This window comes from Eucalyptus grandis, chromosome 11 (assembly GCF_016545825.1).
Source record: "Eucalyptus grandis isolate ANBG69807.140 chromosome 11, ASM1654582v1, whole genome shotgun sequence".
Lineage (NCBI taxonomy): Eukaryota > Viridiplantae > Streptophyta > Magnoliopsida > Myrtales > Myrtaceae > Eucalyptus > Eucalyptus grandis.
The window spans coordinates 39,084,579-39,104,338 of NC_052622.1; the positions used below are offsets into that span (position 1 = coordinate 39,084,579).

The 19,760-nt window shown below is 37.2% G+C and overlaps 1 protein-coding gene across 3 annotated transcripts; it reads left to right on the plus strand.

The window, feature by feature from the left end:
- Window positions 1–14,437: 14,437 nt before the first annotated feature.
- Window positions 14,438–19,293, plus strand: LOC104441247 (putative E3 ubiquitin-protein ligase LIN). 3 transcript variants are annotated; one of them, XM_010054287.3, is made up of 8 exons: window positions 14,438–14,576; window positions 14,732–15,813; window positions 15,919–16,054; window positions 16,140–17,101; window positions 17,189–17,336; window positions 17,457–17,708; window positions 18,205–18,508; window positions 18,866–19,293. In XM_010054287.3, exons 2-8 carry the CDS (start codon window positions 14,801–14,803, stop codon window positions 19,000–19,002), a joined length of 2,952 nt encoding a protein of 983 aa, XP_010052589.1. In that variant the 5' UTR covers window positions 14,438–14,576; window positions 14,732–14,800; the 3' UTR covers window positions 19,003–19,293. The 3 variants fall into 3 exon arrangements, with proteins under 3 accessions (XP_010052589.1, XP_010052587.1, XP_039160275.1); XM_010054285.3 differs by lacking the exon at window positions 14,438–14,576 and having other exon boundaries at window positions 14,595–15,813; XM_039304341.1 differs by lacking the exons at window positions 14,438–14,576; window positions 18,205–18,508; window positions 18,866–19,293 and having other exon boundaries at window positions 14,595–15,813; window positions 17,447–17,683.
- Window positions 19,294–19,760: the final 467 nt, after the last annotated feature.

Sequence of the window (19,760 nt, forward strand, 5' to 3'; positions counted from 1 at the left end):
TTGGGATTGATTTGGTAAGGTCAAATATCTGAAAATCGTCCTTGTTGTGTTTTGTAAAGCTTGTTTCACTGATTTAGTGTACTAGTTCTTTGAACGTTATAAAATCATGCAACTAGAATCTGAATTGGAGGTCCTCATGAAAATTGTAGATGTCTTTATTTTCTGTGTGCTGTCAAATTTTCAAGAAAAAATCACCTCATTAGGTAGACATGATTAGACTTGCATTACACAATATCTTGTTTGTAAACATGTTTCTGCATGACTATTGTCTATTATGTGATTGTTATAAAATCATGTGATGACAACGGGAAGTCGATGTCTCCATGAGTTGTATTCCTCATGTTATGATCTTTGATATGTAAAATTTTTAGGTTGAAAGAAGCTCATTAGTTTGATGAGAATTGCATTGAATTGTATGTGTTTGCTTCAGTAATGCTGATTTTTCCAAAATGACCATTGCATATTTGGTGATTTTTATAAAATCATGCATGCTAAATTAGGTGATATTGTATTCATAAGATCGCTTGTTATATGTTGATCTCCGTTTTCAAAAAATTTCGAAAAATAAAAAGTCCATTTATCATTTTTCATGAGTGTCATAAAGTTGCAAGGCATTCTGAAACTCTTTCCTAAACTAACCCTTCAGTCATTTTTTATTTGATTTAAATTTTGAAATGCGTTCTTCACCAATGTTGTTGAAAACATTTCAAACTTCGATTTGATACTAATTTCATTGAATTTGAAACTCATTAGGATGTTCAAAAAGGCATGATCATAGTGTTGTTAATTCCGCACCCAGGTTCTCCTTAGATATATGAAAGTGTTTCATAATTTTGATGAATTTATTGTCCTTTCTTGAAAATATCCAAAATACGCCTTTTTCAATCTGTAAACTAAGTCTAGATTCCTTAGATCTTCAAATCCTGGTGATTGTTCCACATAGACTTCTTCTTGTATGAATCCATTCAGGAATGCACTTTTGACATCCACCTGGAATAATCTGAAATTTTTAAAACAAGTAAAAGTAAGTAATAATCTAATTGCTTCTAATCTAGCTACTAGTGCATAGGTCTCGTCATAGTCTATCCCTTCATCCTGTGTATATCCTTTCGGCATGAGTCTTGCTTTGTTTCTAATCACTTTTCCTTTCTCATTCATTTTGTTTATGAAAACCCACTTCGTTCCAATCACGTATTTGCCTTTGGGTTTTGGAATCAGCTCCCATACATCATTGATGCTGAATTGTTTGAGTTCTTCCTGCATAGCTTCTATTCAGCTTTCATTAGACAGGGCTTCGTCTATACTTTTGGTTCTATCTTAGAAACAAATGCTAGAGCACTGAACTCTTCTCTTCTTTTGGATCTAATACGAATTCCTTCATCAATGTTGCTAATGATGAGTTCTTTGAGATGACTTGACTTGTGCTTCCTATCGTTGCTTGGTTTGAAAGTTTGTTGATAATTTGCTTCAGTTGAATCTTCTTGATATGCTTGTTGTTGTTCTCTGGAAGTCTGAACCTCTTTAGGGGAAGTAGACTTTGTTAAGTCTGGAACAAGTTCAGACTCTTCAAATTGAGTCTAATCTGCTTGATTCTGCACATACTCTTGAAACTTGTCGTTCAAAGATTCTTCTACGGATTGAGTCTTCTTGTTTAAGACCATGTAAGCTTTGCTTGAAGTCGAATAGCCAAGAAATATTCCTTTATCTGATTTCTCCTCAAACTTTTCAAATCGATCATTTGCATTTTTCATAATAAAGCAGTTACAGCCAAAGATATGAAAGTAAGAAATAATAGGCTCATTTCCTTTATATACTTCATAAGAAGTTTTCTCTATGATAGACCTCAAGAGTACCATGTTAATAATATAGCAAGCAGTGGAGATTGCTTCTGCCCAAAATCAAGAGGATATCTTGCTTTTTATCAAGAGAGTTATGGCCATCTCCTGTAAGGATCTGTTCTTCCTTGTTACAACCTCATTTTGTTCTGGAGTGTATGAAGAAGAGAAAACATGCTAAAAACCATATTCATCACAGAACTTTGCAAAGTCCTAATTTTTAAACTCATCTTCATGGTCAGTTCGTATGCTTAAAATAGCATAACCCTTTTCATTCTTAACCTTCTTCGCAAACTTTGAGAAATAAGAGAAAACTTCAGACTTACTTGCCAGAAAGTATACCCAAGTAAAGCGAGAATAATCATCCATGATTACTAGGCAATATTTCTTTCCATCAATACTCTGAGTTTTGGTTGGTCTAAAAAGGTCCATATGAAGGAGCTGCGGAGCTCGATTGGTAGAGACTTGATTCATAGGTTTAAAGGAACTTCTGACTTGTTTTGCCAAGACACAGGGAGTGCATAACTCATTCTTCTGGTAAGCCAGATTAGGAAGTCCTCTAACAAGTTTCATAGAAGAAATCTTAGCAATCTATTTCATATTTACATGACCAAGCTTCCGATGCCACAAACTTGCTTTATCTTGAATCGAAATAAGACACTGATAACTTTCTGGGTTTTACATCCAGAAGGTATATGTTACCATGCCTTCGACCAGTAAAAGACTAAGAGAAGTCTTGACTCGTTCCAGAACAAATGCCTTCTTGGAAGTTTATTCTGAAACCAGTATTGCAAATCTGACTTATGCTAAGTAGATTATAGTTCAAACCTTCCACCAAGGAAACATTATTGATAGTCAAGCTTCCAATCTTTACAATTCCACATCCTATAATTTTTCCTTTGCTATTTCCTCCAAAAGAAACTTTTCCTCCATTCAGTTTAACAAGCTTTATGAAGCAGCTTGAGTCTCCTGTCATATGCCTCGAACAGTTACTATCCAAATACCATTTGATCTTTCTTTTAATAGTGACCTGTAATCAAAAGAAAAACTCAAACTTTCTTCAGTACCCAGATTTTCTTGGGGCTAGGAGTGTTAGTATTAAAAGCAGTCTTAGCCCAGTCCTTCTTAATTGGTCTCCAAACTTTGGGACATTCTTTTTCGAATTGTTCTGAGCTATTACACTTTGAACATCTAAGTGCACTTCGGCCAATAAGTTTTACAAAAACTTTTTGAAAATGATTTCTGTAAAATGCCTTTGCAGGTCTTTATTTAATTCTTTCTTTTACTTTAAGAAAATCAATTAATGTAACAGTTTCTGAAGTCATATCCAAACCATATTTATTAAAGTAGGGTATTTGAGCTGAAAGAATTTTCTCCAATTTTTTGGATCCTTTTGAAAATCTTTTTATAATATTTGAAATATCTCTTTTCAAAATGGTGTTTTCCTTTGAAATAGAATCAGAATTCTCTTTCAAATTATCAAAACTTGTTTTCAGATTTTCAAATTTTTCTTTCCAAGAAACTTCCTGTTGCTTGAGCTTATAATCCTCCCTTTTTAGTTCAAAAATCCTTTTAAGAGAGGATTTGAGATTGAGACAAAGTTCATCTATGTATTTAGAGACTTTGATAGAAATTTTTAAGTCACTAACCTCAATTTCTTTGTTTGAATCTGAATTAGAGTATGTTTTTTATTCTGAGTCTGAGTCAGAATGTGCCATCAGACATATATTGGCATATTCTTCTTCGCTTTCCTCACACTCGGTGTCACTCCAAATTTCAACTTTAAGAGCTTTTTTGTATTTCTCAGTTTTTCCTTTCTTCTTTTTCAACAGAGGACAGTTAGGTCTAATATGCCCTTTTTTTTTCTTTTTTTTCTTTTTTGCATTCGAAGATATAACATCCTTGCTAGATTCATTGTCTTCTGTTGGTTTCTTCTGAAAATTATTTGTACTCTGTTTCTTCTAGTTGAATCTTCTTCCCTTTCTTTCAGCTTTCTAAATTTCTTGATCATAAGCGCCAACTCCTCATCGTCCATATCATCATCTGAAAATGTATCATCAGAATCAATATTAGATTTTAAAGCAATTGATTTCTTATCTTTAGGATCTTCCTCATCATTGATCTGCTCCACTTCGTAGGACTGAAGTGTGCCTATTAATTCATCTACTGATAGAGGCATAATCCTTTGAGTCTTTCTAATTGAGGTCTTCACATTATTCCAATCCTTTGAAAGTCCATGCAATAGTTTGTTTACTTTCATTGGTCTAGAAATTGGTTGACCTTGATAAGCTAGGCCATTCACAATCTCTGTAGAGCAACTGAACATATCAGTAATAGGTTATCTAGGCTTCATTCTGAAAGCTTCATAATGTCCAAGCAAAATGTTTATTTTAGTTTCCTTCACACGATTAATCCCTTCGTAGGTAACATGTAATCTGTCCCAAACTTCTTTTGTTGTTTCACAAGAAGAAATTTGAATATATTCAGTGGGAGATAAGGCACAATATAAAGAGTAGATAGCTTTAGCGTCAAGAGTTTGTCTCTTGGTGATTTCAGCTTGTGTTGTCTCGTCAGCATCAACAACTTCTTTTCCTCTGTCTGAGGTTGATGTTGCTTTAGGATTAATCAATTTTTCAACAACATCCCACTCCAAGGGATCTCTCGATTTCATAAATGCCTTCATCTTGTTATTCCACACATTGTACTCCTTTACATCAAAGTAAGTAGGTCTGGTGTTGCTCTGACCTTCAACCAGTCGTAGAGCCAAAATACTAGCCATAGAGGATCTTTAGCTTAGAAGTAAAACACTTTAATAATTAAGCACATAGCTCTAATACTAATTGTAAGTGCTAGTATGAACACGTAGAGGGAGGTGAATAGGTGTGAAGATAATTTTTCGCAAAGAACAATAGAAATACTTTACTTTTGAAACTGAGTCTAAAAGAACAACAGACTTTGAGTGAAATCAGATTTTAGCAGTTAAATAGAACTACAAACAAAATAAAAAAGTTCAGGGAAGAGAATAAGAACACAATGTTTATAGTAGTTCGACTTAGATCAAGCCTACGTCCACCCTCCCACGCTGACAGCCTCCTGGCTGGTTTTCACTATGAATTAAAAGAGAATTTTCAATCTTGCGATCTCGACTTCACAGTGAAGAGTCTCTACTTTTTCTCACGAAGGCACACTATGAGTATCTCTCTCTTTTGAGTACAACTTTGAGCTCAGTGTAAGAAATGAGAAGCTTCAGACTTTGGAATTTCTCTTTCACGCATTCTATCGAATGACTAGAGATGTCTCCTTAAATACTCATTTATGCATTTTCGACTGTTGGCACTTTCCAAAAGAATTCTTCCAATCAACCCGTTGGACGAAATCAATCAAGGAGATCTCGAGTCGTTTGAAGATTGTGATGAAAGCCGTCAATCTTGTTCGTCCATACAATCAAGATCTTAGTTTCCATAAGTAGATTTTTTCCAAATTTACTTGCTATCCGAAAAGATTTGATATATCGAAATTGATTTCGATAAAGATAATCAATCTCGCAGGTAATATTTCCATCCAAAAGGCTATATATAACTTGTACGAACTGAACTCTTGAAGAAAGAAAGATGATCCATCATCTGGATAAGTCTTCATTCTTCACTTGCGTTCAATCTAGAATTTGTCAGAATTGAGAGACTTCTAATGTAGAACAAACTTTGACACTAAAGTCTGGCAGTTTTCAAACTTTGACACAAAAGTCTGGAAATCTTCAGAATAGATTTTGGATAAGTTTTGTCAACTTCAAAACATCAAATGAGTTTTCTCCAACACTCTTTGCTCTATGTATATCCATGGCAATGACCCCAAAGAGGATCCAAACACCATGGAAGCAAAAACAATCACCTTACATACTCCATCCCGAGCCCTTGCCATCGATCATGCCAATCTCTTTTGTGCTCCATACCCCACAAACTGTGACCCCTCTCCACCGATCCACGCGTCCAACGTCTCTCTCTCCAGACAACAAAGGAAGTCTCTATGTGGGGAAGCCTTCGAAGTCTATTGGCTTCGCGGACGAATTGGTCTCAAATTCGGATAGAAGGTCTAGAAATGTAAGGAATATTGGACTGGCAACGCCCTCCAAATAGGAGCCATCGGCTTTAATACTACTTGTTGGAAGCATATGGCAAAAGCTTGATATATTTACCTAGGAATATCACTAATAGCGACTCCGGTTCGAGCTCATCTACATATTCATTTGCACTCACTTTTACTTAAAAGATTAAAGCAATAATTTAAGGACAGATTAGAATATATTGACTACTCCTTATTATACAAATGCTCCAATACGAGAATTTTTTGCTTTTTAGGCAGCTGAGCCTTCCACTACTTGTGGGCACCGCCTTTCCGAGCTCCACCGCCACTATTGCAGGAGCAGTCATTGGGGAGATCTTGTGGAATCCGGCCTTGTGCGATTCGAAGAACGGCCGACGATGACTTTCGGGAGTGGCGGCCGAGGGAGGAGCGGGGATGGGGCGCTGACGCGGAGAGGAACGACGTCATGGTATTCTCGCAGTCGTAGGAGTTGCGGGGTGGCCTTTCATGGCAGACGATTCGGCGTGGGAATCCGAATCTATCTTGCCGAGCTTTTTCTGGGGGTGTCTTGTCGGCAGAAAGTCTCGACTCAAGTCCTCAGAGTAACCAACCAACCAACTCAAGTCCTCGGTAACTCTGTTAGTTAAATTGAAGGGAATTAATGGAAAATCTTGATAGTATTGATTTAATAAGTTTTTGGACATGATTGAACTATCTAAATATTTTATGATTTAGTTGCACTTTTACGATAAATATTAGATTACTAATAATATTATCATTGTTGCTATCATCAATATTGCTATTATTATCACTAAATCAATATATGCATATGCCTACTGTTAAAATTTTGGTCCCTTCGATCTCTATAATTTTAACAAACACATCATCAACCCAAGTTTTATTTTAGATTAAGAGATATTCACATATGATGTTATTACAATAATTAAAATTAGAGACTTTCACCCACATATGTGCGGGGTGTGTAGCAAGTAGAAATAAGTAGTTTGACTCATTTTAAGACATCTGGCATTGTAAATGAGGCTGAGTGGCAAGCTTGCCCAACTGGAAGTTGAAATAGAAGAGGTGACTGAAATGTACAAAAGTCTAAAAATTTAATCAAAAGTTAACACCTTGAAATGAAAATCTGAACATTTAGAAACTTGTTTTGAGCTATACCTATGCAAACACTAAAATTCCTACTTTAGTATTTACAGAATATATTTTATGTGTTTGGTACATGCCAATGTGGTGCAAATGACAAAATTACACTACATGTGTGTTCTATACACCTCAATCAATTTTAATTTTGAATTTCAATGTCTCTCACTTTCCATCAATTTGCTTCTCAATTTGTCATAGTTATATGGCCTGACTGTACACAAAATAATTTATGATTGATCTGAATAGTCACAAATCCTTATACCGCAATTAAGAGAATGAAAGTTCCAGTTATTATCGACGATGTATGGCAGGGAGGACGATGTATCACATAGAGACGTTGGGATTATTCAGATGCTTGCAAACCCCATCGTTAAGGGAAAAAAAAATAAAGCTAGATATATATGCATCATTGAAATATACTTGAAGGAGAATAGATGTGATGTAACGGTTTGAACAATTAAAGAGAATAATTTAAATTCTATTGCAAAAGGGCGAAGTTTTCAATAGATTTGTAAAAGGGAATGATTAGGACCTGAGCAGATCCTTAAAAAGGCTCTGACAGCTAAGAAAGACTGGCTAGAGGCTGGGTGGTGCCTCGAAAAAGATTACCACCCCATTGACCTACCCATTCCACTCCCCCCTTCGGGAGGGAAGGGAGGTCAGCCTGGATCCCCGCGACACCTTCCCCCTTGAAACGCAGGGGCGTGGTACAGGGAAATGAAAGGTCCGGGGGGAAACCCCCCATATGTGATGTAATGGTTTGAACAATTAAAGAGAATAATTTAAATTCTATTGCAAAAGGGCGAAGTTTTCGATAGATTTGTAAAAGGGAATGATTAGTTGAGGTGAATTGAAATGCCACATAAAATACGTATAGATGATTTGAATATTTTATAATCTAGTTCCTGATTCCTTAGGTTTGACCTTTTTTTAAAATCGCGTGTTGAGCTCTCGGCCCATCTTATATGTTCGAGTAGGTTTTCGACGATACACCTACTTATACCTTTGTCCACTCCCATATTCATTTTACTTGCCGAACGGTGAAGCTCTAAGAGATATTCACTATTATCATAGGTTATGGCGAATTGTAGTGCCACGTTGATTCACATAAATGAGTTGAATCACTTATAATCCGATTTCACGATCCCAAAGGTTGACACTTTTTGGAAATGACGTATTGGCTAGTTTGTGTGTTCGAGTGGGCTTTCGCCAATAAATCCACTTCCTCTCTCATATTTACCTTATTTAATCAAAGATATAATCAAATATATATAAACACACTCGAAACATGATAAATACTTTAATAACTTATTACTTCCTGTTTCAAATAATGCGCCATTATGTTAGTAAAATATACGTTAACCAATCTGTCTAATGAGATATCAAGTTGTATAATCTATTAAAAATAATGAGACGGTGAATATTCTATTCCGAAAAAATTTAGAAGAATTGAATTGAATAAATGACGAACATGCATAAACTCTAGAACAGGAGAGTTACATATTTTAAATAATATATAAAATTAGCATAAAATTTAATTTATGTAAACCGCAGGACATCTTACTTTAAAAAACAAAAAATAGTCTACCTGCTCTCATGAACTTATCTATTATGGTGCTACATAATTCTATTTTCAATTCTTCCCATGCGTGGCACGAGTACAAAAGCCAGTTTGATGGAATTTCTTATCGTTGGTAATAGTCTATAACCACAATATGGAGAGAGATAGTTGATAAAAAGTCAGAGAAGGACGGCCAGTTACATCCTCTAGATTTTACAATTAGAGTCACACTAATCGATGACTACTCCGCCCCCATTCCAGATGTAAAGATTCATGCTCGTGCTTCTTATAAATTTTCTAATAGTTCGACAATTAGCCCCATTTTTGCGATTGTTAAAAAATGTTTTCAGACAAGACCGCAGTAGCTCTTAATTGCAACTTGATTTTTTACATACTTGACTATAATTTCCATTGTTGTTTTCTCAGTTACACTATATAAGAAAAACCACCTATGGAGAGGAAAGAAAATTCGTTGCCGAAGGTCCATTTTTCTTTGCCAGGAGCTAAATCTTTGAGCCACGAAGTTACTTCTGGAGATAGCAAATAGGCGGGGGCCACTTGGCCCACCTAGGCCTGAGAGTGAGAGGTAAGAGAGAGGAACATGGGCGGGCTCAGCAAGGTTTATACACGAGAAAGTGCGGTCCCCCCCACTTCGCTCAGGAGTTATTTTCATGTTATAGCCAGATTTGAGAAATACGTTAAGGCAATTACCATTAAAAAAAAATTCAAATTATATCCACTATTACACGAATACTCTAAATTCTTTATGTTGCCAAGAATCCTAAACTTACCTACTATTACACAAATACCCTAAACTTTTTTTATATCATGGAAAAAAATCCAAACTTATACCCTTCATTTTAATTTCATCAGGATATATTTGTCGCATTGATATAAATTCAAGATTTTTTATAATACAAAATTTTTTGGGTATTTTTATCACAATAGACAAATTTAGGGATGTTAATGACACACACAAAAAAAAAAATTATTCGTATTGGAATGAATATAATTTTATTTTTTTGTGATTAATCCAATATATTACGTCAAAGACATTTGATGCTTGCTCGATCTTGCCAAGTGATCTTCTCTAGCTACTTCAACAAAGGAACTCGTTCCTCATTACTAGGGCTTTGTTTTTTGCTCACACTGGTTAAATGCAGGGAGAGTGTTTTTTTTCCTTCTTTCCAGAAGTGGAGAGGAAGTTATTTTTCAAACCCCACGTTGAACGATCTGATTATTGGGCCAGGTTTAAGCCACAATGCCACATGATAAGTGGCCCAACCCAGATTAAAAAAAATTACTAAATTTCTCTACTTCACATCCCTCCTATTCACGCCCACCAAGCCCAACGTTCAACTCAATTAATTCATTTATTTTCGTTTCTCTTCTCCCTAATGAAAAGCGTGCTCCCTTCCTATCTGTTAAAATCATCTTGTCTAAATGTAACGTGAGGGAAAAAATGAGTTTAATTTAATCTCAACTATAAAGTTTAAGGAATAGTATAGTAGAAGTCCAAAAAGAAAGATACGGTTGGTTCATTAGCAGCAATAAACTATCTGATTACATCTCAATTAACTTTTCTTTTCCATTATTGAATTTGTAGAAGTAAAGCATACTTAGCTATTGTCGGTATATAACAGGTTTGTGTTGACCCTAGTCTTGTTTGATCAATAATATAAGGCTAACCAAGTTGCGGTTTAGTTAGTAGGGTTCGAGAGAGCCGATACAAAGTATTCACACCATTTAAAGAATTATATGTGCTCTCGCAAGTTTAAGAAGTAAAATAAGGGAAAGTGGATTGGGTTTGAACAATTGATTCGAATTTAAGAGGGGATAGTTACTTGATTGTCAAGGTTGACATCTCTAGAAAGGGCACCGGAAATAAAAAAGACTTGCGCAAACACTTGACGAATGAAATCTTTTTTTTTGTCAATCTACGTGATTTATTTAACAATTGTTTCTTTGCAATTTATTTAAAGCCTTTTCAATCAATTTCGCCCCGTACTAGTAGTTCTTTGTGTAAAGGATCGATTTCTGTTTTAGTTTATGTTGGTACTCAAAGTTGGTTGTACTATCATGTACCAGTCACGTGGACGAACAGATGTTGACACTCAAAGTTGGTCGTACTATCATGTGCTGGTCACGTGCATGAGAAATACGGTGAAGTTGCGCATCAACAGGCCTACGTATAGGAGTTCAATGATTGAAAGTGAAGCAAATGGATTGCCACGCATCTAGTTGTCAAAATACAATAATGAAGACCAAAGTGGCCGCTTGAATGATTTTGGTGGTAAGTCTTTGGTTAGAGTCTTCAAGATATTTCAAGAAGCGCCAGAGGAATGCGCGATTGAAAAGGTGATTAATGTCTAGGTACCTAGTCGTAGAATTGGTGTCGATAAACTAAGAAACATTAAAACATGATCAACGAATGTTACAAAGAGTTGGTTACAGAAAAGAAGGAACATGCCTAAAGATGGAAACGGTTACGAAAAGATGGACTGTTGCTTAGTGATTGCCAAGTTTCTCTATAAATACCACAATCATCCAATAAAGGAGCCCTCAAACAATACATCAAATGTCATTACTTTATCTTTACATTATTGCATTTTAGTTTCTTTAGTTGTAGCTTCCGGATTCCTATCGTCCATTAGATTTTGGTGAGCATCTTTATCTTGGTGCAATATCGTCAATTAAATTCTGATATTGTATCTCTTGCTCAGCATCATCAATTGAATTCCAACATTGTAACCTCTATCTGAGTACAATGTCATTGATTAGATTTCAGCATTAAACTCGTCTATGCTTGAGCTATGTTGTTGATTAGATTCCGACATAATTTAGGTTCAGTTCGAGAATCTAAGGTTTAGTCATCGGGGTTGTACATTTTTGTTTGTAATTGGAACTTTTATGATATTGCATTTGATATCCTCGCTGGCATTAGCACACAACCTTTGTCTCCTTTAAATAAAAGTCGAAAATGACACTCGGTGAAAGATATATCATTGCGGAAACAAGATCGATGAAACAGTTTGTTAAAACTCACATTGCAATTCTCAATTCTTTATAGTGAAATTATCTGTCAATCAAACACAAGGATATGGTCTTTGTCAAGAATTGTTGGCTCGCGTAACATAGAATTAAATTCATCCTTAGTTAATAATATAACCACAATGATTTTTTGAGCAAACAGCCACAGATTGTTGGTCTATTTTTTATTTTATTTTTTAAATAGAGAAACAGTAATCAGCCTAGCAGGTAATGACATCCATTTTTGGGTTTTGTCGACTTTTACTGAACTCCTAATTTTGACTTTTTCTTTTAAAAAAAAAATTAAACTTTTACTTGAATCTTATATCTAACCTGTTCATTTTCGGTATAGTGATATGTTAAATGGGCGACGTGTCCATTCTACAAAATTTTCTTTTTCTGCATGCCAATTATAAATGTTTTCACTATTTTTTTTCCTACTTTTTCTTTTTTCCTTTCTTTTTTTTTGTTCTTTCTTCTTGTCGTGGAAGACAACAAATAGAAGTCAACTCAGGATGCATTTGGTAATATTTTTGTTCCTGAAAATAATTTTTGTTCAAGAATAAGCTTTTATATTTCTATTCCTTGGATGAGTTTATGAACAGAACAACGCATTTGATAATTGCACAAAATTTTCATTTCTAGAATAGAAAAAGCATATAAATGCGTTTGGTACAACCCTAAAAATTTATATGCCCAATTTTTTCATTTAATTATAAGTAATATCGATGGAGACTTGACCTTTCATATTTGGATAAAACTGGACTTTTGTAATGATTTAATTGATCAAGATATTCTAAGATGACCTAATAAAATCCGACGTAATAATTAGTCAAGGATGGATGACAGAAAATGGTAGGAGAGAGTCTCACTGGTTTGTAACTCATAATATATGATGTTGATATTTAATCTTTGGGCATCATAATAAACAAGTGCATAAGAATAGCAAACATTATCTGGAGTCACTAGGTTTTCACGACCTAGTATTATTTCTAAAAGAAAATGACATTAAAAAAATATATAATAAAGTGCTAAAATTTTATTCCATCTTGAATATAATTTTTATCAAAAGAAGTAAAAAAAATTTCGTTCCAAATCATTTTCCTGGCCACTCAATTGTTTTTAGGAAATTAAAAAAATAGTTGACGTTATCAAACACATTTCTATTCGTTTATTATTATTATTATTATTATTATTATTATTATTATTATTATTATTATTATTATTATTATTATTATTTTGGGAACAAAAGAACACAAAAATAGAGGAACAAAAACATTATCAAACAGGGCCTCAAACTCGTAGTCAACTCAACTGACCCTCATGGCCTTCCATCACCACCTCACGGCCATCCACCGCCATGGGACCATCCTCCCTTCTCTTCTGTCGTCAACCGCCAATGAGATCTCTATTTCCCTAACCCCTCGCCACAAATTGTTGGAAAATATATAAAGTGGAGGAGAAGAAGAAAACGTATTGGGGAAAGAATAAATAACATTGTTTGTTATAATCGGAAAATAATAAATTCAAGAAGGTGATAATAATAAGAAATAGTAATTTGAAGTGAGATATGACTAGCCGAATCTTCTTAAGATGATTAGTTCCTGCCAACAATATTCTTACCAACGGTAGTAGGCAGTTTCACAAACTTCGCTTCCCAAAATACAATATATCGAACTTATTGGTATCAGCACTATATGAATATGACTCTGTATAACATTTCTTGAAACTGACACACTTAGAGAAAACTTGAAAAGAGGAGATGTGCATGTTTCGCTTCTACTTAGAATGAGAAGTTTCAAATCTATTTATAGAGTTCAGAATTCATCACAAACCATGAATTCAATAAATACAATAACCTAGAAGATATAAGAATTAAATGGATACAAGAATCTAGAAAATACATGAATCATGAATTAATAGATACATAAATCCAAGAGATATACAAATTTGAGAGATACATAAATTAACCCACCATAAATAAAACACTAATCTCCATTGCTAAAGCCTTTGCTCTAGGCTGATGTTCCCTTGCATCCAATCTCCACTAGCCCGGCAGCGGCTCGTCCTTTATCGAGCTTGGCCAGCAAACTTGAGCCTTAGATTTTGGATCTAAGCCTGAAGGAGCCCTGGATTTGAGAACTAGTGCTCAGCCTGACCTCAGATTTGGGTTTGGTTCAAGGTCGACTAGGGTGGCGGCGGCCACGACTGGATTTTCTAGGTCAACGGCCGTCGTTGATCTCTAGAGGACGAGTTCTTGCGGCAAGGATGTGATGGAAGGGAGACGTGGGATTGGGGCGGTCAGGGGGCGTGAGGGGGAGTGCTGGTAGTCAGGGGTTGGGGCGGTCAACTGACCCTCCGTCCATCACCATTCACCATCTCGCTGGAACATCGACGGTGCGTAGGTTGCGTCGCCGTCATCCATCCAATCGCCGCCAACTTCGTGTCTTCCACCACCGGCTTGCCCCTCTCTCTCTCTGACATCTTTTCTTCTTCTTTTTTTTTTTTTTTTTTTTTTTTTTTTTTTATGCCTGTATTAAACGTCAGCAAACGAGGTGAATTCATTGCTGACGCGGAATTTCCACATCGAAGCAGCCATGTCGGACGGAATTTCGACGAGCTCGGATTTGGGATGTAGTCGAGAATGACGATTGTTCTTTACCCCCCTCCAAAAAAAAAAAAAAAGAAAAAGGCGCGGTCAGAATCGAAATTCAACCTAATATTGGTGATTTTTTTAGGGAACTGATCCTCGGATTTTACCCAACGGGATCACAGAAACGCCTCGTAATGGACCGGCTCAACCGGAACAAAAGCCAAAATCAACAAGAAACTGCCAATGTGGTGCCATAGCACCATAGCACAGGGTGGTCCAGGGAAAGACACGGCCAAATAAAGATGCCCGGACGAGGGTTTGTCTCATGTCTTTCGTCACCTCATTCTGTGTTTTCCAAGCTGTCTTTTGTTATCTTCTTCAAAGAATGACAGAACCGGAGCTTTCAGCCCTCTCTTCCTCTTCACTCCTTCACATCTGAGTCTGTGTATCCACGAAATGGCTTCTCTGCAGGAATTGCTGGCAGAAGAAGGATTCGAGGACGGACAGCTATCGTCGACCACCCCAGTGAAGTTCCTGGATATGACCCAAGACGACGAGCCAAAACAGTTGCCTGGGTACTTCTGCCGCGGTCGGAAAAGCCTTGAGTTTGCGGAGCAGAAACCCGTCAGGTGTAATAGGCGGAGGAATAGTTCATTGGCTTTGGTGTCGGAAAGGGCCGCTTCTATGTCAGAGAGGTTGAATGCTAATAAATCGCTGGAATCAGAGATAAGAGATGAGCCTGCCATTGATACGGTGGCTATCAAAGCAGTGATCTCAATACTAAGTGGCTATGCCGGTCGGTATGTGAAGGATGAGAGCTTCAGGATTAGCATTCGTGAGAAATGCGGTTCTTGCTTGGCACGGAAGAAAAGGAATGCCGACGATGAGATCCTAAAGAGCATGGAAATGGGTATCGATAGCATTGAAAAATTGGTGGATGATTCAGGTATAAAAAGAAAGGAGCGGAGGATGAAGTCCCTGAGAAACTCCATCGGGCTTCTGAATGTTGTCGCATCTTTGAATTCGAAGAAAATGAAGAACGGTTCCACTTGTGGGATAACCAATTCATATCTGTCAGCTTGCGCTCAATTGTACCTCTCCATTAGCTACAAGTTAGAGAAGAATGATAGAATCTCAGCTAGGCACTTGCTTCAGGTTTTCTGTGATTCACCGTTTCTTGCTAGGACTCACTTGCTTCCTGACTTGTGGGAGCATCTCTTTCTTCCTCACCTTCTTCACCTCAGGGTTTGGTACACTAGGGAAGTCGAATTCCTTTCAAGCTCGGACGATGTTGAGGATGAGAGGAAATTGAAATGCTTAAGCAAGTTGTACAATGACCAACTGGATATGGGCACTGCTCGGTTTGCCCTGTATTACAAACAGTGGCTTAAAGTAGGGGTCGAGGCTCCTTCAGTTCCAGACGTGCCTTTGCCATTAAAACAGAGCCATGAATTTTCAAGGAACGTGAAACCACAAAGAACGCATAGCCACAGATTGACTCGAAGGCAATCGCTGGATTCATATACTACACATTCCTCAATTAGTGGAAATCTGTAAGTTTATGCAACTCATGCCAAATAATTTTCCAATGCAACAGTTTAGGTGATTAAGATATGCTGAATGTCTGATAAGCTATATGGTCTTCTATGTCACTCAAGATACCAGGCGGTTTTTGGTTGCCAACTGGATCGACGATCTATGGACCTTGAGTGTGGAAGTAGAAAATTTGGTTCGGTTGATGAAGGGAATCTGTGTAGTAGTGAAGAAAATTGTAGCAGCACCAGAATCATTCATGTACGTCAAATATCAACTTGTTTCCTGTTCGTAATTTTTCTTTAGGAGTAACAATGCCGTAATATATTCAATTGCCTCAATGCAGGACGAAACTCTTCGAATATCATCGAGAAACTACTGTGAGAATCAGAAAGTTGATTTGTGGCCTAAGACGCAGAAACCAAACTACTTTTCATTGCTCAACTGCCAAAGTGTTCCCATCCAGTGCCTGGTTAGCGGAAATGGCATCTCCAGCAATAGCCAGAACATACCAGAAGAAATTGATCCTGATGTCTCAGATGATCTGGGTAAAGCCATCTCCAGATTATGTTGCTCGAATATTCTAAGTGAATGTGAAACTGCTATCCATGTCATAACAAAAGCCTGGTTGAGCTCGCATGGTGGTCACACCATTGAAGCATCAGTATCGAAAGCCCCGGTCATTGAGGGGATGCTTAAAGTTTCATTTGCATCACAAGACGACAAAGTTCTTGAGCTAGTGATCTCATTGATAACAGAAATAGTCGTACGAAATGGGAAGATCAGCCAGATAGTTTTGAGCTCTGACCCACAGCTCAAAATCTTCATAAGGCTTTTGAAACGTTCAAGTGTATTCCTAAAAGCTGCCATTCTGCTTTATCACTTGAAACCGAAGGCAAAACAGATGATATCCCCTGAGTGGGTCCTGCTCATCCTTCGAGTCCTCGAGTTTGGTGACCAACTGCAGACCCTTTTCACCGTATGCTGTGCTCCTAGAGTAGCGGCCTTCTATATGCTAAATCAACTTGTTTTCGGTTTTGACGAGGACAAAAACTTGGAAAATGCAAGATATATGGTCTCACTTGGGGGATTAAATCTTCTTATAAAGCGGATTGATGTAGGAGAATTTCAAGAGAGGACAAATGCTGCAGTTCTCACATCTTGTTGCATCCAAGCTGATGGGACATGTCGAAATTATGTCGCTGAAAATATAAACAAGGCTTCTCTGCTTGAACTGATTGTACTTGAATACCAAAAGAAATCTACTCACGCTTTAAATTTACTAATTGAGTTTCTCTGCCTTAGCAGGTACATTTTTCTTGTCTCAACAAACCTTGTACTTTAGCTATATTTGGAAGACCACAATTGATATCCTCAGCCATGTTATTATAACAGAAGGTCAGAAATAAACAAGTTCCTGTGTGGAGTAAAAAGTAGATGGGGTGGGCTGAATGCTATGCAAGTCTTGCTGATCTACCTCCAAAGAGCTTCATTGGAAAAACGCCCGCTGTTTGCCATAATTTTACTGCAGCTTGATCTTCTGGTATTTCTAATTATGTTGTGAAATATTGGAAATATCTAATTGTTGAGCTTTTTAATTTCTGTGGAAATTTCGATTTGAGATCCTAGAACGACCTCCATAAGGAACTGTAGTTTCTTGCAGGGAGACTGTGGGATGTGCAGTTTATACAGAGAAGAAGCGCTCGAGGCGATCATAGCCGCTTTGGATTGTCAATTAGTCAGTGAAAATATCCAAGAACAAGTGGCGAGAAGTCTCCTGATGCTTGGAGGCCATTTTCTTTCGACAGGAGAGCCGGTGACTGAACAATGGCTTCTGCAGAAGTTGGGTTTTCCAGAAGATCCAGACATGGCACTCCACAGTGAAAATACAGTTCTTGGTACTACAACGCCCAGGGTTAGTGTGTTATTCAAATTCAATTTCAAAGTAGATTATTTCAGAAGTTTCCAGGGAAAGGGAGTCTAGGGAAAGGGAAAATTTAGTTTGTCTTGCAAGGGCACTTCATTTTGAAGTGGAATTATGCTGGCAGAACTGGTCTGGTTAGCGTAAAATTCCTAGATAGCTAATACATAAGCATAAAGGTTGGTGTTATACTCAGTTGAGCCTTTAATAGCCAGATAAGAATTGCATAACATCACTGCTACACATCAGTTCTCGACAAACTGAGAATTCTGAAGCTAATATGGCCTAAACAACTTGATGATTCCAAAACACTTTATTCAGCTTTTTGTAGTCGAAAGTTGCAACAAGCCTTGTGAATTTCGTGCTCTTTCAAACTAGCAGCTCTAAGAATGAAATGTACTTCAAGTCTCACTTTCTGTGGAAACGTAAGTTGTGCTCTCACTATAACCCAGAACATCATGGTTTGGCTAATCAATGCTGCAATTTTTAGGATGACGAAGAAGAGGAAACTGAAAACTGGCTAAGGAAAACAGCTCTTGTCTTGCTCAGAAATGGCAGATTCTTGACTGCCCTTTCAGTTGCAATCGAAAATGGTATCCCTGTATTGGTGAGAGCTGGCATCGTCACTGTCTCATGGCTGAGCCGGTTTCTCCATTTGGTCGAGGATGGAGATCTACAGTTGGAGGCGTGCTCAATTTTAATGCCACAGATGCTAAAGTCATTGAACTTTGATAGAGCACTGGAGGAGAGAGTCTTGGCATCATCTTCACTTCTAAATCTCATCAAGAGTTCAGGTACTTGTCCGGTACAAACTGTTGCAGAACTACACCTTTTCCATCCGGTATGACCAAAGTGAATGATTCTAGTACCATATAATTCTTCAGATTCATTGTGGCCGTTTGGTGATAAGTAAAATAACTCATTCCTTCAGATTAAAGCAGTACAGAATGCCAGCACTTGTCTTTTTAGCTAAATTTAATGAGCAGAGCACGTTCCATTCCAAAGACCTACAGTTTGTTACATCTATCATTAGCAAACACAAAATTGGCAATATTAAGAGGGGAACCAAGAAATTGCAAGGTTAGAAATGATGTGCAATTGGCACAGTCCTGTAGTAATGATTGACTTACTTTGCTATATTAACTCATCAGGTCGTTTATCGACGCTCTCTGTGCTGAATGAGGAATTGATGAGCCTTCTGTGCAACCTCTCCCAAGTGACATGGACGGCTGATGAGCTCTTGTGCTTTATCTCCACCCACTCAGTGTCCCCATGCCTGCGAGCTTGAAATGCTGAATAAGAGAAATAAGGATGTATGCATGCAGAATTGGCAATCCCAAGTCATTCGATGACTGGCTTCACAATGTTATCATCAAGTTCCTCTTCTCTCACTTCGCTGTAACTGAGCTCTGCAGTTACTTCGATCCTATTCAGTGAAATTGCGACATACTTAAGGTGATGGACACAACCCATTTCGCATTAAAGTAGTCGTCATATTACATACTGTTCTTTCATGCAAATTCTGTACAGGGTAACTCACAAACTACTATGTTTTTGGAAATTCGATCATGACTAAGGGCACTTTTGTTGATCACTCAAAATAAACAAAAGTCAATGATGAATCGAGAGGTTACTCGAAGCATTTGCATGGCCAATGTCAGCCAGCTACATAATATGGACAATCTGCAACTTGCGTACTTCGGCAATTTAAATGTATGCAGGGTTCAAAATATGCAAAAGCAGTTAGTTTCTTTCCTTCCCTTTCTTGGCTTGCCTTATGAAGCCATACAATCAGAACGGTTTCATAGTCAATTAAGAAATGGCCCAGGATTACAACATTTCTTAACTTTCCAATACAGTTTGATTCATAAGAAAGACTAAAAATTTTAATTCCGGGAAGGAGCTAACTGAATGGTCACCAAATAATCCCTAGATTACCAACTTAGCAGAATAGAGAATTAAAAGACGTCAGGTAAATGCTTGAACATTGAAAAGGCATCCACATTGCAAGAACTATTTGCTGTACCTTTCCGCAAAATCAGTTTC

What these genes read in the sequence shown, in the direction of transcription:
- LOC104441247 (XM_010054285.3), top strand. Translation starts at nt 14,717, where the DNA reads ATGGCTTCTCTGCAGGAATTGCTGGCAGAAGAAGGATTCGAGGACGGA. An exon ending in TTGGTACTACAACGCCCAGG is followed by an intron (nt 17,709 to 18,204) that starts GTTAGTGTGTTA and finishes TGCAATTTTTAG; the next exon opens with GATGACGAAGAAGAGGAAAC. An exon ending in AAATCTCATCAAGAGTTCAG is followed by an intron (nt 18,509 to 18,865) that starts GTACTTGTCCGG and finishes TTAACTCATCAG; the next exon opens with GTCGTTTATCGACGCTCTCT.